Below are 21,768 nucleotides of genomic sequence, written 5' to 3'. Positions count from 1 at the left end.
ACAGAAAAGCCTAAAAGGCAGGTACTCAGGTGAGGGCTGTGTGCATCTTGCTGCTGATGGGGGTGGGTAGAAAACCATCCCAGGGGAAAGCGTTCTTTTTAACAGCCTAAATTGGAGGGAGAAGGAGAAGGGAGAAGCGGTGAGGCTCTGGAGAGACCAGCCCTTCCTCAATGCAGCCTCTGGGGAACCAGGAGCCCCCAACATAGATACTGGGCTCAGGTGAGTCGGGAGGAAGGGCTGTGGGCGGGCCTAGGTGGGCACAGCCTGCACTGAGCTTCACAACACGGTCATAGGCAGTGTGGCCAGGGGCCTCTCTGCACATGCTGGGGTCGGAGCCCCACAGGAGGAGCTGGCCCTGGACCCTCCCTGGGGTCCACAGCCTGGTCCCACCAGACCTAGGATGCCAGGACGCCCCTCGACTATTCTTCACTGTATCCCTGATCCTCACCTCTGAATCACCCTTTGATGAGGCCCCACTTCCTGTGTCTCCCCACTGTTAACTGGATTATGCCTTCTACCACTGTGTTCTCTCGTCCCCTGGCTCTGAGAAAGCCGCAGAGGCAGCAATGGGGGGTGTAAGAGCTCTCCTGCGGGCTCAGCCCTGATTCACAGGTAAGGCCCTAATTGCCTGATAACCCTACCAGGGACAGCCAGACATCCCTGAGCCACTCACCCACCCTGCAGACCATCCTGAACTATTGCCCTGGGCTGAGCTTAGGGGTCCTGGGAGCCACGGAGCCAGCCCTTCTCTCCAAGGCTCCCAGTCAGGGGCAAGGAGCTGCCATGGAAACTCACAAACTTCGATTACTTATGTAAATACAAGTAACACACGTTTAGTGCACAGCAATGAGGAAGTACATGTGAGCAAAAGAGAATGAGAAATTGCCGGCAACCCCACTGAAAAATGACCGCCGTTTTTCACCTTCACTGCGTGTACTGGTCTGTAATCTTCTTTTTTTTTTTTTTAGAGACTGGGTCTCGCTCTGTCACCCAGGCTGGAGTGCAGTGGCACAATCTTGGCTCACTGCAAGCTCCACCTCCTGGGTTCATGCCATTCTCCTGCCTCAGCCTCCTCAGTAGCTGGGACTACAGGCGCCCCCCACCACGCCCGGCTAATTTTTTTTTTTTTTGTATTTTTAGTAGAGACGGGGTTTCACGGTGTTAGTCAGGATGGTCTCCATCTCCTGACCTCGTGATCTGCCCATCTCAGCCTCCCATCTGGTCTGTAATCTTCTATGTGTGGAAATGATCACTGTTTTACACCTTTACTGCGTGTGCTGGTCTGTAATCTGCTATTTGCACTTATGAGTGCATGTGAGTATTTTTCAGTCACAAGAGACATTTCCACAGCATGTTCCTTAGCAACTGCCCAGTGTGTGATATAAGAGGCTCGTTTTGCCCGTTCCTCAGTGGTGGCTTTCAGGACTGTTTCTGATTCCCTCCAGCCCTTCAGTGAATTTTCCCCATGGCCTGCTCAGCTGCAGGCGACTTTCTGGGCATTGGGCATACAGCTGTTCACAAAACAGAGATCTGTGCCAACACATTTCTGGTCATATCCTATCAGTTCTTTCAACTGCTGACTGGATGAGGTATGCCAGGCCAAAGGGCACACCTCGGATTTGCCCTCCCAAAGGCCTGTGCCCGTCAGGGTGGGCCTGTGTTCCGGATCGGCCCGGCAGTGGGCACCGGGCATGACCTGCAGGGACAGCGCAGGTTCCAGATGAAGCAGGGAGAGCAAGCCTGGGTCCTGGTCCTGTGTGCCTGGTCTTATGACCATTTTGGCCAGGGCTTCACCAAGCAGCTGTTTTCCCAGCTCCCAGACTGGGCTGCTGGAGCTGGGCATGGAACAGAATATTTGAAATGGGGCCACTCTAGGCAGTCCCAAGCTGCTGAGGTACCTTTTGGACCCAGCTCGAGGCAGCCATTGCCTGCAAGGATCTGGGTGGTGGGGAGCCCAGGCTTCCACCCAAGGCCACCAAGGGCGGTCCCAGCCTGGCCCTGCCCCTACCCTGTGCCTCCACCCCTGCCCTTCCTATGCTCCAAGGCAGGTAGGGAGGCGGGAGGCCAGGTAGCTCAGGAACCCAAACCTGTTGGGCAGGTTTTGAGAGCTGTGGAGAGAGGGACAGAGGCTGGAGAAGGATGCACGGCCTGCCCTGGGCTTGCCTGTTCCCTCCTGAGCCTGAGCCTGAGCCCCTTACCTTCCTGACCCCATGAGGCACGCACTGGCGCTGCTGGCTCCCCTGCTGGGCCTGGGCCTGGGGCTGTCCCTGAGTCAGCTGGCAGCGGGGGCCACAGACTGCAAGTCCCTTGGCCCGGCAGAGCCCCTGACATTCACCCCAGCGGCCAGGGCCCGGTGGCTGGCCCCTCGAGTTCGTGCGCCAGGACTCCTGGACTCGCTCTACGGCACCGTGCACCGCTTCCTCTCCGCGGTGCAGCTGAATCCTTTCCCTTCAGGTGAGTGTGCACCTCCCCAGCGAGGGCCTCAGCATTTGGGTCCCCAGCCAGGCTTCCTCTGTCCCCCTCTACCATGAGATGTGCCCAACCTACCAGCAGGCACTGGCCGTCTTCCTGGGGTAGAAGGCGGAGGATCCGGGGTGGGCTCCAGAACCTGCTGTGTGACTGTGGGTAGCCCTCGTTTCCTCTCTGAGCCTCAGGTGCTCTGTCTGTAAAGTGAGGAGGTCACATTAGAAATACATTAGACCTGACTCAGACATCCTCTGAGTCTAGTGGTACTTGGGTTGGGTGGTCCAGGAGTGGCTGAAGGACCCTCCCAGTTTTGTCCCTTGCTGCTTGAGGGGAAGAACTGCCAGGCCAGGCCCCTTCTCCGCCTTTGCCCAGGCTCAGGACTGACCTGTAGGGTCCAGGAGGAGAGGTCTGCAGCCTCTCCTCTCTTCACCCTCCTGTAGCAGTGCTGAGGTCAGGGCAGGATGGCGCAGGGCTGCGGTGATGCAGCCTCCTGCGAGGGTGCCATGGTGGTGGCAGGAGCCCTGCCTCAGAGCCACTTTGCCCTGGCAGTGGGGAGAGGACGGACACGGGGCAGGGCGGTGGCTGCCCCCAAATCCTCAGCTTGGCTCTTTCCGGTAGAGTTGGTAAAGGCCCTGCTGAATGAGCTGGCCTCCGTGAAGGTGAATGAGGTGAGCAAGCTGGGGAAAGGTGCTGGGGGAGGGAGTTCCGGGGTGAGCAGCAGGATGGGAGCAGAAAAGCCCCCAGTCCGCTCAGTCCACCAGGCGGGGGCTCGGGCATCCTCGCCCCTCCTCTGTGGGCCCTGCCGTCCGCAGACCTGGATGCAAACCGCAGCTCTGCCATTTACTGGCAATGAGGTTTGCAGGGAGCTGGAACTTCCTGAACTTCAGCTTCCTCCCGTGTAAGATGGTGATGAGCAGTAAGAATGCGGTCGCCTCTGGGACGCGTTGCATGAGATGCAGGCCATGCCCCCGACAGCACTCCCGCCCCTTCTGGTTTCCCTCTGGACTCCGGCAGAAGCCAGGGCTGGGCAGTGGGGGTCGGGTCGCCCCTCATGCCCTGCCGCCTGCCCAGGTGGTGCGGTACGAGGCGGGCTACGTGGTGTGCGCCGTGGTCGCGGGCCTCTACCTGCTGCTGATGCCCACTGCCGGGCTTTGCTTCTGCTGCTGCCGCTGCCGCCGGCGCTGCGGGGGGCGAGTGAAGACAGAGCACAAGGCGCTGGCCTGTGAGTGTGCGGCCCTCATGGTCGTCCTGCTGCTGACCACCCTCTTGCTGCTGTAAGGCACTGCCCAGAGCCCGGGCGGGGCGGGCTGTGGTCCCAGGCTCCCTCTTACCCCGCCAGCGCCTCCCTCCTCCCTCCATTCCCACAGGATTGGTGTGGTCTGTGCCTTAGTCACCAACCAGCGCACGCATGAACAGATGGGCCCCAGCGTGGAGGCCGTGCCTGAGACCCTGCTTAGCCTCCGGGGCCTGGTCTCTGATGTCCCCCAAGTGAGCACTGTTACCCCTCACCCACATGTGCCCCTGTGAGCACCGGGCCCGGGCAGGACAGAGCCGAGTGGGCTCTCGCTGGCCTATCACCAGCGCATCTGAAAGCCGCCTCCTGTCCCGCCTTGCCTGCGAGTCCACCACCCTCAGGGCAGATGCCATAGGGGCAGGGAAGGGGCCAGGGACAGATGGGGGTCAGGACTGCGGGTGACCAGGAAGGGCAGCCTCAGGGCCTTGTGTTTGCCTAGGAGCTGCAGGCCGTGGCACAGCAGTTCTCCCTGCCCCAGGAGCGCGTCTCGGAGGAGCTGGATGGTGAGGGTCTCGGGGGCTGGCAGGTGGGCCGGCTGCAGAGCCCCTGCTCGGGTGCCTCGGTGGGGGCCTCTCACTCCCTCATTCTGGACCCCACCTGGGAACAGGCTGGTAGAGGTGGGGATCAGGCCGGCTGGAGAGCAAGAGTGGCCACCACTCAGCTACTGGAGGAAGAAGCCGTGTTGCCCCTCCTCCACTCCCCTCCACCCGCCAGCTTCTGCAGAGCCCGGTGGGGCCTGGGGAGGCAGGATGGGAATGGGGAGGCCCCTCCATCCTTGGGGCCTCACCCTGCAGACTGCCGTGTGCCCTGCAGGTGTCGGTGTGAGCATTGGGACCGCGGTCCACACCCAACTCAGGAGCGCCGTGTACCCCTTGCTGGCGGCTGTGGGCAGTTTAGGCCAGGGTGAGCTGAAGCTGCCCCTGGATAGTGTGGAGCCCAGCGGGTGTCCTCCTGGGAACGGTCCCACCTGCCCCCAGCCCTGGATTTCCTGAGCCGCCTCTGCCCCACCTATACTTCCCCATCGCTGTACCCCAGGATCCAGCCCCCCTCCCCTGGCTTGAGGTACCCAGGGGCAATTTCCACTGTAGGCAGGAGGTCAATGATTTGCAGGTCCCTTTGGCTGGGGGAGGGGAGTTCTGGGATGCCTATGGGGGCCACCGTTCAGGCTGGGTGTGGGTCTCTCAGCCCTGCAGGTCTCCATGCACCACCTGCAGGCCCTGAACACTACAGTGGTGGAGCTGCAGGCCGGGCAGCAGGACCTGGAGTCAGCCCTCCAGGAACAACGGGACCGCCTCCTCCAGCTGCTGCAGGAGACCGGGTGCCAGGGAGACTGTGCAGGGGCCCTGAGCCGGGCCCGCGCCCTGGAGCTGGGTGCTGACTTCAGCCAGGTGCAGACCCAGGACAGAGTCCTCTTAAAGTCACGGAGGGCCGGCCACCTGCCGCTCCTGGGATCCGGCAAATTCCCAGTCCCCTTCCCCCATGTTCCTCCCTTGCCCCACCCACCCGGGGTTAATGCCGGTCATCCTGGCTGTGGGTGGAGTGCTCCCCGGGCTGCGCCCTCTGCGTGAGCTTCACGTGTGTGAGCTCCTTGAGTTCTGGCTGCGGCCAGGGGCAGTGGGAGCCATGACAGTCCCCATTTTACACTTGAGGACATTGGGGTTCAGGGGCACCTGCCCCCTGCGTCCGCCCTCAGGGATCCCCTTCAGGCTTCTCCTTGAACTTTGTAATAACCCACCTTCCCCCGTTTCAGGTGCCCTCTGTGGACCATGTCCTGCACCGGCTGAAGGGAGTCCCCGAGGCCAACTTCTCTAGCATGGTCCAGGAGGTGAGAGCCACCCGGTCTGCCCGATTCCTCCCTCACCTGCCAAGTGAGGGCCTCCGTTTCCCCCTTTTGGGCAGGAACCCAGTTGAACCTAAGACTTGGGGCCCCACTCACCACACAGCACCCTGGGCAGGGGACTCCCGACGACCACCCTTGGTGTGCACACAGTCTGTGCTCGGAAGGGAGAGCTGGGACCTTTAAGGCAGCAGGCGTCTGGGGTGGCAAGGGAGCAGTGCCCAACCTGAGCCCAGGGGGCAGGCGGCTTCCTCGGGTGGAGATGGGCCAAGGGGGAGGACTCGGTGTTGTGAGTCAGCGCCCAGGACCCAGGACCTGGAGCTGGGGAAATGGTGAGTCAGCTGTGCTGGGTGGCTGGAGTGGAAGGTTCCAGAAGGAAGGAAGTCAGAGCCGAGGCTGGAAGGGTGGACTGGGGCTGTATCTTCAGGAGCTAGACCTGGCAGTTGTGTGGAGGACAGCTGAGAGTTCACTGCAGTGGTGGGAGAGGGATGGGGGTAGGAAGAAGAGGTCCGGGAGGAAAAACCTTTTAGAAGTTGAGTCAGGCTGGGCCAAGGGAGGGGAGAGGAGGGCAGTGACCAAAAGAAAAGAGGGAAGCTGGGAGCACTGAGGGGGGCCCTCCCTCTAGGCCTGGTGACTTTGGGGTCTCCCAAGAGGGAACACTGGGCAGAGATGGGGAGGCCCATCCCTACTTGGTTCCTGCAGGAGAACAGCACCTTCAACGCCCTTCCAACCGTGGCTGCCATGCAGATGTCCAGCGTGGTGCAAGGTTAGGCCGCAAGGGTCAGAGGCAGCTGCCAGGCACAGCTTCCCGCCCCACCCCTACCAGAGAGGCTTGTTGAGAGAGGACTGGGGTGGCGGGGGACTGTCCTCCTTCTGTGATTCCCAGATGTTCTTCCTGCCCGCTTGTCTTGTTCCTGGGCCCCAGGGTGCCCTCCGCATCCCACAAGTCCCCGCTACTTTGGGCAGAGCTGAAGAAGGCAGTGGCGCAGCAGCCGGAAGGGTTGAGGACACTGGCTGAAGGGTTCCCAGGCTCGGAGGCAGCTTCCCGCTGGGCCCAGGCGCTGCAGGAGGTGGAGGAGAGCAGCCGCCCCTACCTGCAGGAGGTGCAGAGATACGAGACCTACAGGTGCTGGGCACCCGCAGGGTGGGGTGGGGTGGGCAGCCCAACCTCTATGCCACCCTGACATCCTGAGCCCCATTCCCAGCCCCTATCAGCCCCTGACTATACTGAGCCTCTGTGTTTGTTTGTTTGTTTGTTTGAGACGGAGTCTCGCTCTGTCACCAGGCTGGAGTGCAGTGGTGCAATCTCGGCTCACTGCAACCTCCGCCTCCCGGGTTCAAGCGATTCTCCTGCCTCAGCCTCCCAAGTAGCTGGCACTACAGGCACCTGCCACCACGCCCAGCTAATGTTTGCATTTTTAGTAGAGACGGGGTTTCACCATGTTGGCCAGGATGGTCTCTATCTCTTGACCTTGTGATCCGCCCGCCTCGGCCTCCCAAAGTGCTGGGATTACAGGCATGAGCCACCGCGCCCGGCTGCCTCTGCATATTTTTAAGCCAAGACCCCTGACTCCACAGGCTTCCAAGTCCCTACCAGGCTGTGTGCCCTCAGAACCTGAGCCTGGAGACGACACAAGAGCAGTAGGGCCTCAGGAAGGGTCTGTATCTGCATTTCTGAAGCCCCGGCCTTGGGGTTAGCGGCCACACCCAGCCACCAGGTCCCACACCTGTCCATCTTGGTGCCAGCTGCCTCCCTTCTTAGTGACACCCGTGTCCTCTCTGTGGCAGGTGGATCGTGGGCTGCGTGCTGTGCTCCGTGGTCCTGCTCGTGGCACTCTGCAACCTGCTGGGCCTCAATCTGGGCATCTGGGGCCTATCTGCCAGGGAGGACCCCAGCCAGCCAGAAGCCAAGGGCGAAGCTGGAGCCCACTTCCTCATGGCGTAAGAGAGGGCTGGGAGAGGGGAAGGGTCCCCCCTTACAGGGCTGGCCGATTACTCTCGCTTCTGAGCACAGCTCCTGTGGCTGCCAGTGTCATCATCTGAATAAAGGGGTTAAACCAGAGCAGGAATGGCCAACAAGGAGCTCTTGCCTCCTACAGCAGGGGCAACTGCCGTAGCATCTAACGGGCACTCCTTCCCCTGAGTCAGACACAGCCTAGAGTCCTCACCCCAGCTTCCAGGCGGCCCCCACCACCAATAGGCAACAGCACCAGAGGTGGAATCTGTTTGCCAGCCCCAGACTAGACGGTCTCTAAGGCCAAGGCTGCCACATACAGTTGTACAGGCTGTTCACTGAACAAGAGTGCCTGGCTAAAGAGGTAAGTGGGGGCTGAAATCCACCCCACATTTTACTTTCCAAGCCTCACAGCCTGACGTAGGGCTGTGCCTACCTCATAAGCCCTTCGAGCCTCCTGGTCTAAGATCTTTACTCCTCAGGCCTGCTGGGATTCTTCCCTGTCAGCAGGTCATGCCTGGCCGTGCCAGGTGACCCTTTTGAGTGCTGGGTCCTGGAGCAGGTCACCTCTACGGGCCCCAGGCACAGAAGTCAGCAGTCTTGGCTCTTTAGGTTTTGTTTTGTTTTGTTTTGTTTGTTGTTGTTGTTGTGACAGGGTCTTGCTCTGTCACCCAGGATGGAGTTCAGTGACACCATCATGGCTCACTATAGCCTCAACCTCCCAGGCTCAAGTGATTCTCATGCCTCAGCCTCCCGAGTAGTTGGGACTACAGGCGTGTGCCACCACGCCCAGCTAATTTTTAAAATTTTGTAGAGACAAAGTCTCACTCTATTGCCCAGGCTGGTCTCATACTCCTGGACGCAAGCTATCCTCCCACCTCAACTTCCCAAAGTGCTGGGATTATAGATGTGAGCCCAGCTAGTCCTGGCTCTGAACAAAACAGCTGTTCTCTCCTCTAGGCTGCCAGGGCCAGCCCGGGCATCAGGCACAGGGTGGGGATGGGGTGAAGGTGAGACCGGGACAGTCAGGAATTCTGGGTTCTCCCTCCCCCCCAAGAAGGCCAAGTCCTCCAAGCTCGTCTCCTCTGAAGGCTCTGTCCTGGGGCCAACTGGCTGAGCAGGCTGGCCCTGGGGTGCGGGTGGGACAGAGGGTATGGTCAGGGCGACCAGTCCCTGCTGTCCCTCAGTCCTGCCTCTCGCCTTCCACAGAGGCGTGGGCCTCAGCTTCCTCTTTGCTGCCCCCCTCATCCTCCTGGTGTTTGCCACCTTCCTGGTGGGCGGCAACGTGCAGACGCTGGTGTGCCAGAGCTGGGAGAGCGGTGAGCTCTTTGAGGTAGGCCCGTCTCTGCTCACAGGCCCTCCTGGGGAGGGAGGTGGGGGGCAGTATGGGCAGACAGGAGGGTTGGGGGAAAGTGGTGGTCGGGGGTAAGAGGGAGAGAGGGAGGGGAGAAGTGAGACAGACATGGCCAAGGGAAGAGACAGAAATCTGCCAGTGGACGGTGGAGGGAGAGTCCCTGAGATGCTGCCCAGGCCCCAGGGCAGGGACCTGAGAGATGGCACCCTGACCCATGCCCTCTCATCTCCTAACACTGTCTGGGAGCCGGCGCCCTGGTGCCCGGTGAGCTGCAATGCTGGACTGGGTTCTCTGCAGAAGATCGGGCCGGCCTCCCCTCCTAGGGATTCGTGGGAAGAGCCCCTCTAAGGATTGAGGGTCCAGAGTTAGAGGCCAGGTGTGAGCTGGGCTGAGGGGATGTTTCCTGCCCCTCGTCTCTGCTGTGCCACGGCAGCACAGCGCCAGGCCCTAGGGGACCCGGCTGGCCTTGCCCCCACCCCGCTCTGTGCCCATTTCTCACTGCCCCACCCCCAGTTTGCAGACACCCCAGGGAACCTGCCCCCGTCCATGAACCTGTCGCACCTTCTTGGCCTGAGGAAGAACATCAGCATCCACCAAAGCTTATCGGTGAGCGGACAGCCTGGCGGAGCTGGAGACTGGGGAAGGAAGGAGACCGGTGTCCCTCCGGGGACCGGCCCTCCCGCCACCCCCAAGGCTCATCGTCTGCACCCCTCACTCCTCCTCAGGCAGTGCAAGGAAGGGGCAGCGCTCTGGACAGTCCTGCAGCTCTGTGTCCCTGACCTGAGAGCATCTGAATATCAGCAGGTGGCGTTTGCAGGCTGTGAGCCTCCTCAGTCCCCTCCTCCACTCCTCACATCCCCTCCTCAGATCCCCTCCTCAGATCCCCTCCTCACATCCCTCACCATCCCTCCTCATCCCCTCCTCATCCCTCCCTCCATCCCTCCTCAGATCCCTCTCCTCACATCCCTCCTCACATCCCCTCCTCAGATCCCCTCCTCACATCCCCTCCTCACATTCCCTCCTCATCCCTCCTCACATCCCCTCCTCACATCCCCTCCTCGGTCTTTTGTCTGGGCGTCTCTTTGAACCCAGGAGACCCGAGAAGTCTGTGTGAGCGATTAAGGTGCCCGAGGGCAGAGGCCCAGTCACCAGCTCAGGAAGGGTTGCAGTTGTGTGGGTGGATCCCATGTGCGCAGACATGTCCAGCCCCAAGCACAGCCAAGGTGGCAGCAGGAAAAGCTGGTGACAATGAGCAGGAGGACGGGGGGCACACGTGTCCTGACTGAGGACAGGCATTGGCCGGGATGCTTTACTTGGGAGGGGGAGGCTGGGGAAGGACGTGGCAGTGACACGGACGGCGGTGGGTCTGGCTAACGCTGGGGGAGGGCCTGCCAAGCTCACGCAGGTGGGAGGTGGCGGCGGCAGGATTCCACCCCCAGGCTGACAAACCAGCCTCTTCCTGGAGCCTCTGGGCTTTGCTGGGACTTGGTGTGCAGAGCTGGAGACGCTCGCCGATGCTGGCGAGAGACTGTTCTAGAACGAAGGCAAGGAAGGGCTGTTTCACAAGAGGGATGGACGTTGAGAACGGGGTTCTCCTCATGGTGCACAGAAGCCGGAAGACATTCCCTCCTCGACGTCCAGGCTCCTAAACACATGCTGGGAAAACCGCCCATCCCCGGCCCCGGTGCCCCTCTCCCTCCCCAGACACAGAGCATGCTAACTCCTGATTTTGCATCGTCCCGGGAAACCTTTCCAACCCCTGGCTCAACCAACCAGCCTCAGCCCACGGACAGCACAGCCACATGGCCCAGTCCCAACTCTGTGTCTTGAACTACACAACCTGGGACAGTCATGCAGCTCACTCCTCCTTCCGCATCTTTAACCAGACAGGCGGCCGCTGGAGCAGGCGATATCTCAGTGCTAGGCTGAGACACTGCCCTGTGGAGGAAGGCTGGCCAGGGAGGGAGGGATGAACCAGGGCCCTGGGCAGAGGAGCCCCCATCCCCTGCTGGCGGGAAGCCATGGCTCTCGATGGGAGGAGTCCTGGGCTTTGGATTCGGATGCACTGGGCAGTCCGTTGAGGCCACCTGACAACGTACCCAAAGTGGTTGTAAGAATCCTCGTCCTCAAAGGAGATATGGATGGGTACGCAGACATGAGTAGGACACAGGGCTTTCCAGAGCACGGGGAGGGCACCACGCACCTCCCCACTTCTCGTGAAGCTGCTGCCACTGATGCCTGAGACACGGCCCAAAGGCCCCCATGCGAGAGGGCCAGGCCTTTTCTCCTCCAGGAGAAGGCAGCCTGGAGGGATGCGGGGAGGAGAGCCAAGCTGGGCCGCAGTCTCTAACCAGCTGTGTAACCTTGGCAAGTGGACGCTCCACTCTAACCTCAGTTTCTCATCTGTTAAACACTCGGGCTGCATTTTATGACGTCTAAATCTCTTCCAGTGATAGTAGGAAAATGCTGAGGCTCTTTCCTGAAAATGCAGTTGCGTGCGTTCATTCATTCATTCACTCATTCACACAACTAACAAACTTGTACCCTTCCCACCATGTATGAGCCTCTGAGTTAGATGCTGGGGGTTGGGGGCAGAACAGGCAGGCAAAGCCCCGCTCTCGTGGAGCTGACAGCAATGAACAATTAACCTACAAGTAACATCATTTCAGAGCAACAAGCGCTTTGAAGGCCTCGACACGGCTGATGGGATAAAGAGGGGATGGGAGAGCTATTTTATTTCAGGTGGCCAGGGAAGGTCTGTGTCTTGGCCCAGAAGCCAGATAGGCACTGGAGGAAGGCCAGGTCTTGGCATTTGGGACAGGGGCCTATGGGGAGCCTGTCTGGGGCTTGGGGTGTCCAGGGCAGGGGGCCCTAGGGCCTGCCATGTGAGTCTGTTCTTGCGTTGCTATAGCGGAATATCTGAGGCTGGACATGGTGGCTCACGCCTGTAATCCCAGGACTTTGGGAAGCTGAGGTGGAAGGATTACTTGAGCCTAGGAGTTCAAGACCAGCCTAGGCAACATGAGGAGACCCCCACTATACAATTTTTTTTTAAAGCCAGGTGTGGTGTTTTGCACCTGTAGTCCCAGCTACTGGAGAGGCTGAGGTGGGAGGATCACTGGGACCCAGGAGGTCCAGGCTTCAGTGGGCTGTGTTTGTGCTATTACCCTCCAGCCTGGGCAACAGAGCAAGACCCTGTCCCCTCCCCCAACCAAAAATTTAAAAAAGCAACACTGAGGCTGCATAATTTATAAAGAAAAGAGGTTTCAGTGCAGGCTGTACAGGAAGCGTGGCACCAGCACTCGTTTCTGGGGAGGCCTCAGGGAGCTTCCACTCATGGCAGAAGGCCGAGGGGAGCCAGCGCATCACACAGGGAGAGCGGGAACGAGAGAGCCAGTGCGGAGATGCGAGAAAGGGAACGAGAGAGCCAGCGCGTCACACAGGGAGAGAGCGAACGAGAGAGCCAGTGCGGAGGTGCCACGCTCTTTCAAACAACCAGGTCTCACGTGAACTAACTGGGCAAAATCTCACTCATCACCCGGGCAGCGGCACTAAGGCCTTCGTGAGGGATCCGCCCCCGTGATCTAGTACCTCCCACCAGGCCCACCTCCACCCCCAATACCCGGCGGTCACATTGCAACATGAAATTTGGAGGGGACAAATATCCAGACCATATCGCCTGGTGACCGCCTCGCTTAGGGGAGCATCTCTGGGGTCCTAGCTCAGCAACTGGGCATGACCCCCACCCTGTCCCCACCCTCCCAGTACACCAACAAGCTGTGGCAGGAGTTGCAGAGCCTGAAGGTAGACACACAGAGCCTGGACCTGCTGAGCTCAGCCGCCCGCCGGGACCTGGAGGCCCTGCAGAGCAGTGGGCTCCAGCGCGTCCACTACCCCGACTTCCTCGTTCAGGTCAGTGGTGGGCACCTCAGTGGGGCTTCCTCGGCCAGGTGGTGACGGAACGAAGGGGCCCACAGAGGAGCCAGGTGTGCCTCTCGCCTTATCCCGGCTCTGGGCTCTTCCACATTGCCTGGGGCCTCTTCCTGTGGAGGTGTCCCCAGATCATGTGTCCCTGGGCCCGTCCTCCTGCCACCACCCAGGTCACACGGGAATGGGCGCCCTCTCCCCTAACCCAACAGTGTGTGTCGCTGTTCGTGGTTCTGAACCCACTGCTGTGGCGGACACAGTGGGAAGTCGCCTCTTCCTTGAGTTACACCAGAGGTGCCTTATTTGTTCTTGTTGTTTCTGTCTCATTGGGAAAATGTCTGAAATATTTCACAGTTTCAGGGAAAATCCACTGTGACTCATGCGTCACAAAACCCTTAGCTGGTGTCAGTTCTATTTGATAAGACGGGATTTGGAGGCTGGGAGCGGGTGGTTGTGGGCCCCAGGGGAGCTGGGTTCATCCCTCCTGGCCTCTCCTGTCCACCTGCAGATCCAGAGGCCTGTGGTGAAGACTAGCACGGAGCAGCTGGCCCAGGAGCTGGAAGGACTGGCCCAGGCCCAAGTGAGAGGGAAGCAGGGCCCCCACTGGGCAGCAGGAGAAATGGGGGGCTTGGGAGGCAGGAGAGGGTGGGAGGATGTGAGGGCAAAGGCAGGGGACTGAGGACCACCACCAGTGAGGCCTGAGGCTCCTGACCCCTGGCCGGGCTGGAGGGTTTTACAGCATCACTTCTTACTCAAGCTCTGCCACCCATTGGCTGTGTGGCCTTGGGCAAGACATGCAGCGTCTCTGAGCCGGAGCTTCTTCATCTGTTGGGTGGCCTGTCCTCCGTCTCAGAGCAGATGAAGTAACTTTCTGGCCTCACGCAGTTGGGCAGGTGTTTCTATGTGTGCCACTGCAGGATTTGCTGGGACAGGGGCTGTGAGGACTTTGGGATGAATGAGATGTCATGGCAGTTGCCCTTGAGGGGAAAAATAGCATTTTATATTTATAGCTATTTAGGGTTTAAAAGTTCTCTTTGAAACATCCCATAGGCCCCGCAACAACCCCACAGGGTGGGCAGAGCCAGGAGCATCCTCAATTTCCGCAGGTGCCCCTGCAGCTCAGGCATGTTCTGTGACGGACAGGGACACCCAGCAAGCTAGAGTGAACTTAGAACTTGGATCTAGGCCCCCCAAACCCAGATCAGGCCCTGGAGCTTATGGAGGCTTCAGTTTTCTGCCTCTCACTTCCCCTTGGTATGTCGGAGTGAAAGCCTGGGTGAGGGGTACATGTGTCCTGGGTGGGGCCGTTCTGATTTTTATATCCTTTCAGGGCAATTCTGTGCTGGGGCAGCGGCTGCAGGAGGAGGCCCACGGACTCAGAAACCTTCACCAGGAGAAGGTCGTTCCCCAGCAGAGCCTTGTGGTCAGTTTGCAGGCCCAGGGAGCCTGGGGCCTGGGGGAGGGGAGAGCTGGAGAGGGGACAGTGAAAGGGGAGGGAAGCTCTGAGAATCTGTTCCCTCCCCTCCCTTCCCCTCCCTTCCCCTCCCTTCCCCTCCTCTCCACTCCTCTCCCCTCCCTTCCTCTCCTCTCCCCTCCTCTCCCCTCCCTTCCTATCCTCTCCCCTCCCCTCCTCTCCCTTCCTCTCCTCTCCCCTCCCCTCCCCTCCCTTCCTCTCCTCTCTCCTCCCCTCTCCTCCCCTCCCCTTCCCTTCCCCTCCCCTAACCAGCCCTGATCTCTTCTCCACAGGCGAAGCTCAACCTCAGTGTCAGGGCCCTGGAGTCCTCTGCCCCGAATCTCCAGGTGGCTGCTGGTGGTGGGGACGTATGGTGGAGCAGGGGGGCTGCAGAGGGAGGCAGGAAGTAGGAGCCCATCTCACTCTGGACCTCAGAGCTCTGCCCAGGTTGTGGGTGGGGTCGGGAGGAAGATGGGGGTGGCGGCAGAGCCTGGGGGATCACCACCCTTGGCCTGTCTGTCGGGGCCAAACCCTCTCCCGCTGAGTGTGCCTCGGTGTGTGTTGAATTAATGAATGGATGCGTGAATGCGGGGCACTGAGTTGAGGCTCTCGTCCCCTCCAGCTGGAGACCTCAGATGTCCTAGCCAATGTCACTTACCTGAAAGGAGAGCTGCCTGCCTGGGCCACCAGGATCCTGAGGAATGTGAGTGGTGGGTGGGACGGGGAAGGGGCTTCCCCCGAGACTTCTCCACTCCCAGCTTCTCACTGTGGCTCCCAGGAAAGCTGGGACCGTCCTCAAGTTGCCACACATGGGAGGTGGCGTGGGCGGGGGGCTTCCGGGACCCCTGCGGCCCAGACCTCCTCTCCTTCTGCAGGTGAGCGAGTGTTTCCTGGCCCGGGAGATGGGCTACTTCTCCCAATACGTGGCCTGGGTAAGAGAGGAGGTAAGTGGGGCCTCAGAGCAATGACCGATTCCCTGCCCCAGCAGACCAGCAGTTCCCTCTGCTCAGCCCTGCCTCCGCCCCCAGAGCCCCTTGGGGGTGACCCAGGCCTTCAGGATCAAACCCAAACTCCCAAACCTGGCATCTGCACCCCTGCTTGCTGGCCAAGCTCTGCCCACCCCACCTCTGTTGCAGCCCTTCCCTTAGCTGAGTGTGAGCAGGGTTGGCGTTCTCCAAAATGTTTCCTCACACCTGGCCTGCAGGTTCTTCCCTGGGCCGGCCCCTTCCCCAGCTTGTCCAAGGCCAATCCTCAAAGCCCACCTCCCGCTGCAGACCCTTGCTGAACACAGCCTCTGCAAGCTGTCTGGACCCCACACTAGGTGGCAGGGGTCTGGATGTACCCTGAGTGTGTCTGTGTGCCTGTGTGTGTGTGTGTGCACGCATGCACACACACGTGTTGCCTCCTCAGTGAGAGTGGCTTGAAGCACGGTGCTGGGTCGTAGTAGGCCAGGCTGGTGAACAGATGGAAAGGGGAGGGCCAGCGAGGAGCCTGTGGGGTATGTCCCCATCTGTCTGTACCTGCCTCTCTGCATGTGTGTACGAGTGTGCGGTGGCCCCAGTGGTGTCCCCAGACCTATCTGCGTCCCTGTCAACCACTCTCCCTGAATTGAATGTGGGTGTGCACCTGTGGGTCCGGCTGTCTCTGTGTCACCTGCCTCGTGTTGGCACCACAGGTGACTCAGCGCATCGCCACTTGCCAGCCCCTCTCCGGAGCCCTGGACAACAGCCGTGTGATCCTGTGTGATATGGTGGCTGACCCCTGGGTGAGTGCCGCAGCTCATCAGGGCTCGTCCACCAAGTCCCCAAGCCTTCCTGCTCTCAGGGAGGGCCGGGTGAGCAGGGTGTGAAGCCAGGCATGGCCCCTGCCCCGGCTCTGATGACCAGGCAGCTGGGTGGGGCTGGGTACCACGTGGGTTGGTGAGCCGACCTCAAGCCCTGTTGCAGAATGCCTTCTGGTTCTGCCTGGCGTGGTGTACCTTCTTCCTGATCCCCAGCATCATCTTTGCTGTCAAGACCTCCAAATACTTCCGTCCTATCCGGAAACGCCTCAGGTGAGGGGCTGCCAGGGCTGCGGGCAGCGTCAGGGGCCAGGGAGGTGTCCTTTCCGCGGCCAGGTCCCCTGTCACAGCCCCTCCTGAGGCCTCCCAGGCAGAGGAGGCTCATGGCCGAGCCCTGGAGAGCCAGGAAGTTCCCCCGTATGTCTGTCCCTTGCCCTTCTTGCTGCATCCGTTCGGGCGCAGTTTCGAGGGACCCTTCCCATCCCCCCGAGGGCTTCCGAGGAGAAACCCTCAGGGCTCTGGGTTTGTCCCTGTGTCTGGGCTGAGGGTCTGGGGTGAGGCCACGCTCTGTCTGTCTTCGACGCTGCAGCTCCACCAGCTCTGAGGAGACTCAGCTCTTCCACATCCCCCGGGTTACTTCCCTGAAGCTGTAGGGCCTGTGGGTGAGTTTTCCCCAGCATGCTTAATTGCTCCCTGCCAGGGATTGAGGGAGTGGGGTGGGGAGGGGCTGGGGCCTGGGGTTTCCAGGGCCTCGGAGGGCAGGAAGGCTTGGGGACATGGTGGGGTCTGGGTGTTGGGTGTGGCCCGTCCAGCAGCGGGGCTGACAGCCCTGTTCTCCCCTCCCTCGTCTTCACCCGTTTCCTTCTTAATCCGTGACAGGGTGAGCTGACCCCAAGGCTGCCTGTCCTCCCCTTTGGTTCAGCCTGGGCCACAGGACTTCGGTAGCTCTTGCCCCAGAGCCCAGGCTGGCATCGGGGCTTGGACTGTCCCTAATTCCGGCTTACCTGGCCCGACCTTGCCTGCTCCTTTCCACCTCTTTCTGCTCACGACCCCCATCATTCGCTGTCAGAATCACGTGGGACTTCCGTGCAGCTGCAGAGCCAGCAGGTCCCTCCAGGTGCCACCCCTCACCCCCCTGCTGGTGGCAACCTCACGGGAAGAGCCTGTTCTCCACCTGCTGGAGCCTGGACCCTGGGGTGGGACAGAGGCCTCGTCCAACCCCACTCCCATTCCCGTGTGTCCTCCCTGTGCCAAGCCTCCCTCTGCCCCTCTCTGAGCTCCTCGCCCCCCACCCCATCCTCATCTGGCCTCCCCGCTGGCTCCCACTTCCCGCTTATGCCCTTCCTGGCCCTTTGCTTCCTCCCTTTGTCCCCTCGTCATCATATACCCACTGCTACCTTGCTGGCCCAGGGGACTGCCCTGCCCAACCAAACCACTCAGGTAACACCACTAATCAGGCAGGGGCACCGTGGCCTAGGTCTGGGCTGGCTGCAGGCCCTGCCTCATGTCCCCTGAGCCCTCCACTGCCCCAGAGCCCTGGGCCCTCTGCAGATCTCATCCTGGATTTATTGGTGCCCAGCGGGGTGACGGAAGGCCGAGCCTCCCTGCCTGCACCCAGGTTAGAAATGGGGGTACCAGCACTTAGCTCCTCTCTGAGTGCTGGCTCCCGAGGAAGGGACCTGGGGCCTGGGCCACAGTGGGGACTCGCCCTTATCTCTTCAGAAGGAAGCATCTTCTGCAGCCCCCACCCAGCTTTCTTAGGAGTGGTCTGGTGGCCAGAACAGGGTTTTGCACTGCCCCTTCTATCCTGCACGTGTGGCCGAGGGTCATCCCCAGCCCATCCCTGTGTCAGCCCTGAGTGCTGGACGCTGTGTTCCACAAGTGAGGAAGAGGAGAGAGAGAAGAGATGGACAGACCTCAGATCCATTAAAGCGTTCTCACTTGCCTGAGACTTGGTTCTGGGTCCTTAAAACCAGGTTTCCTCGGCTGGGGCCCTGTACACAGTTGGTGTTTAATGAGTGTGTATGGAGAGGAGAGTTCTAAGGTCACCTCTGGCTGCAGGCATCCAGGGGTTATTCCAGCAATATGCAGGTAGGGCGTGCATCCCAGCCTGGGAGCCTGCTGTCAGGAGCAGGCAGACCTAGACTCCCAGCCTGGCTGTGATACATGCTCGCTCAACTTCTCCATTTATAAGATGGGGAGAAGGGTGACAGCCTCCGCAAAGAGTTGTGCAAATCAAATGTGATCATTCACAGAAAGCCCTTAGCAGTGGCCTGGCACAAAACAAATGGTCATAGGAAGCTGCCTGTTATTATTGTCGTTGTTTGCCATGACTGCTCTGGGCCGGGGGTAGAGCTGGTGTCTGGGCATGTACAAGGGAAGAGGGAGACAGGCCTCTGTTCAAAGGCAGAAAGTCCTTTCAGATTGTGGTGGGCTGGGTTTCAGGGAGTGTCCGTGTTGTTTGTTTTTGTTTGTTTGTTTGTTTGTTTTGAGACAGGGTCTCGCTCTGTCACCCAGGCTGGAGTGCAGGGGTGCAATCTTGGCTCACTGCAACCTCCACCTCCTGGGCTTAAGCGATTCTCATGCCTCAGCCTCCCAAATAGCTGGGACTACAGGTGCGTGCCACTGTGCCTGGCTAATTTTCGTATTTTTTGTAGAGACGGGGTTTTGCCATGTTGCCCAGGCTGGAAGTGTCTATGATTAACTGCATCTTATAAACCAGCCACAAGTTTTCTACTAGAAATTAGAATGGTGCATACACAACGTATTGTTATCACTGTCAGAAGAGCATCCTTGAATGTAGCGTGACTGCCTCTTTTTTGCCTTTCCTAGAGGGTTTTTTTTTTTTTTTTTTTTTGCTTGTTTCTCATCTGTTGACCTACCTGGGGGAAGTAGTACCCTTGCATTTAAAAAATAAAATTGATGGGATTACAGATGGAATAGAAGCCATTTTTAAAATATTTTCGGGTTTCTTTCAAAATTACCTATTTTATCTTTTATCTATTTGAACATATTAAGCATAGTTACTTTAAAGTTCAGTTAGCCCCTTATATGGAGCCTCCATTAGTCTGTTTCTAGTGCCTGTTGTTTCTCTTGTTTTTTGTTAGTTTTGTCCTGTCTCCTCCCATACTTGGCAATTTTTTTTATTGAGTACAAGTAATTTCAGGTCTGGGATAGAGTTATCTTCCTCTGTGAGGATTATGTTTACATCTGGCAGGTGGCCGGGGATGCAGTGAGCCAGAGCTCTTTCATCTACTTGTAGGGAATGAGATGATTTGAGTTACTTTAAGGGCTGGTCTACTTCTGATTCATCCGTATTCATCGGGTGAAGCCCGCTGGGGCTCCAACCCGAAGCGTAAGACATTTACCAGGTAGCCTTCCTGTGAGGGCTTCACAGTATCTTCTAGAATCCGCAGACCCCCTACAGAAAACGTAGTCCCAGATGCCGTGCAGTGTCTCTGAGTTGCCTCCTTTTCCTAGATCTTGGCCTTGTAATTCTTCACTGCTTTGTTTCCTTCCCAATACTCTCAATTAGACTTAAATAGATATATGTACATATATTTATTAAATAAATAAATAAATATAACTTTAAAAGCTGTTCAAAATGCCCGCCCCCCCCCCCCCCCCGCCCCTCCAACACACACACAAATTTTGAGCAGCTTTTTAAGTTGTCCTGAACTGGAAATTTCGTCCAAATTACGCAGCCCACAGTTATTAGAAGTAGTCCTAAAAAATTGACTTTGATGTTCCCCTTGTAAACTGGGAAAAGGCTGCCACTCTTTGAATTTAGTGTCCAGAAACTGGGGCCCAGCTAATGGAACACTGTCTTTTGCAAAGGAGTTTTGTTTCGAGAGCGCCACGGTAATACCGGTCACCCGGGGATGGGGTGGCACTCGGCAGTTGGCAGAGAGACAGAAATAGCCACAGAGAAAGATAAATTACCTATTTCTCTGGCTTTTAAAATTCTGGAATCCTGAAATGCTAGTGCTACTTTATATGCGAAACAAAGCCCCTCTGAGGTCACAGTCTATTTCTTCCGTCCCTTGACAGTCTCTGAGGGAGCAAATTCTCATCTGGTTGAGCAGAGGAAGCTCCAGGAAGTTCCATGGCTGGTTCAGGGTCTCAGAAGTTGAAGCCCAGCCAGGCTTTGGAAGCCGGTCCCCGGGTCCTGGTGGCCCTGGAGGTTTCTTCCTGGAGGCAGTGCCAGTCCCCATTCCCTGTGCGCATGCAGGAGCGAGGCCCTATCTCCAAGGCGACTTGAACCAAGTGTCCTTGCTGTCCCTGTGGCAGGGATGACAGACTGGGGATGCTAGGAGTTCTTCCAGACCCTCCAACCTGGCCCCCCAGCAGAAGGCCTCATGATAGATTCTGCCTAAGAAATGCCAGATGGGTCAGGGTGTCTGAGGTCCCAGGTGGCTGCTCAGGGCGGCTCCAGCTGGCTCGAGGTGTACAAAGGGAGAGCCACGTGGCCGGGGCAAGAGCCTGCCTGAAGGGACAAACACTGTGAGTTAATATTTATTTACTGAGTTCTGAGCATAGGTCAGGAAGCACTTTCCATGAATTAACTGGGAGGCAGGTGTTGTTATTTACCTGCCTGACAGTTGAGAAAGCTCAGGCAGAGACTGGATGTGGGCGGAGTAGAAAGAGCAGCACTCCTCCCAATGAATCAGCGGAGAACAGTGCCACTCAGGCCACATCTGAGTCTTCTGGAATCAGCCCGAGGCCCCGCTCTGGGCGAATGTGGACAGCGTCCCCCTTCCCTACTCTTCCCCGAGCCAGAGCCGTCCATCGCTTCTAGCCTGAGTGCCAGGAACTGAACCAGGAGGCTGGTGGCCAACCTGGTGCACACAGCACCTGCCAGAATAAAGTTTCTTCTCCGTGGCCCCAGCCCTTCCTAGCACATGCTGGGTGTGCCCGTCCTTGGGTGGTCCGCACTCATCCGTCTTACAAATGCTGACCGAGAACTGCAGCTTGGGTGAGGAGGGAGGGAGGGGGTGAGTAGACGATGGGGCCCCATCTGAGCCCTTGACTTCTGCCCATGAGTGAAGCAGAATTTAGGGAAGAGGTGGCTGAGCCCCTACGCACACTGAGGGCTGGAGTGGGAGCCAAGGAGTCAGGCACTGAGGTTAGAGGAGGGAGGTTTCAGGGAGGTGAGCTGAGTCCGAGGCGTGTGGTCAGCCGCCCTTTCTTCACTTCAAGCTGCAAGGAAAGGGGCTTTAAAGAAAGCCGCCAGAGAGCTTCACGGTGTCCCCTGAAGTCTGAGAAATCCCTTGGACTGATGCCGCACCCACTGCAAAGTCCCTAGGGCAGTCAGGCTGGCTGCCTTGAAGGCGAACCTAAGGAGAGGGCTGGCGGCCCAGGTGCAGGCCTCCCGTGACAGTCGGCATGGAGTCTCCTAGGTCCAGTCGAAGGAGGCCGCCCAGAGAGTGAACCGACCTCAGCCCAAGAGGAGGCAGAGCTGCCATTAGGTACTGGGGGCTTGTGGGTTCCCTGAGGCCCGTGTGAAACACTCTAGTTGGGGGACCATGAGGCCAGGCTCCGAGGACCCTTGGAGGAGCCCTCAGAGAAAGAGCGACAGCTCTCAACCTCTGCAAACCCAGAGCACAGCTCAGCTGGAGGCTGCCGTGCCCACCGCCCGCCCCAGGCCGCCACCCCCAGGCCCAAGCTGGGTGGGGAGCAGGAGAGTTGACGACGACATGGGCC

The 21,768-nt window shown here is 59.0% G+C and overlaps 1 protein-coding gene across 1 annotated transcript; it reads left to right on the top strand.

Annotated features, from left to right (window-relative positions):
* Positions 1 to 1,142: 1,142 nt before the first annotated feature.
* PROM2 (prominin 2) lies at positions 1,143 to 19,651 on the top strand. The gene is made up of 24 exons (XM_031655491.1): positions 1,143 to 2,454; positions 3,085 to 3,134; positions 3,538 to 3,740; positions 3,834 to 3,954; positions 4,200 to 4,263; positions 4,574 to 4,663; positions 4,946 to 5,148; positions 5,511 to 5,585; positions 6,300 to 6,363; positions 6,564 to 6,723; positions 7,386 to 7,538; positions 8,761 to 8,884; positions 9,419 to 9,522; positions 9,631 to 9,674; positions 12,627 to 12,817; positions 13,341 to 13,412; positions 14,163 to 14,255; positions 14,579 to 14,632; positions 14,908 to 14,988; positions 15,161 to 15,229; positions 15,961 to 16,050; positions 16,232 to 16,338; positions 16,655 to 16,727; positions 16,945 to 19,651. Exons 1-23 carry the CDS (start codon positions 2,211 to 2,213, stop codon positions 16,716 to 16,718), a joined length of 2,520 nt encoding a protein of 839 aa, XP_031511351.1. The 5' UTR covers positions 1,143 to 2,210; the 3' UTR covers positions 16,719 to 16,727; positions 16,945 to 19,651.
* The last annotated feature ends 2,117 nt before the right edge of the window (positions 19,652 to 21,768 follow it).

The sequence above is a fragment of the Papio anubis genome, chromosome 14 (genome assembly GCF_008728515.1).
Source record: "Papio anubis isolate 15944 chromosome 14, Panubis1.0, whole genome shotgun sequence".
Classification (NCBI taxonomy): Eukaryota; Metazoa; Chordata; class Mammalia; order Primates; family Cercopithecidae; genus Papio; species Papio anubis.
Note: the sequence above shows the minus strand (reverse complement) of the source record. Positions and strands in the feature narration are given on the sequence as shown.

Coding starts and splice junctions, on each gene's coding strand:
- PROM2 (XM_031655491.1), top strand. CDS start 2,211: ATGAGGCACGCACTGGCGCTGCTGGCTCCCCTGCTGGGCCTGGGCCTG. Junction 9,675..12,626: donor CTGGACAGTCCTGCAGCTCT/GTGTCCCTGACC, acceptor CTGGGGTCCTAG/CTCAGCAACTGGGCATGACC. Junction 13,413..14,162: donor AAGGACTGGCCCAGGCCCAA/GTGAGAGGGAAG, acceptor ATATCCTTTCAG/GGCAATTCTGTGCTGGGGCA.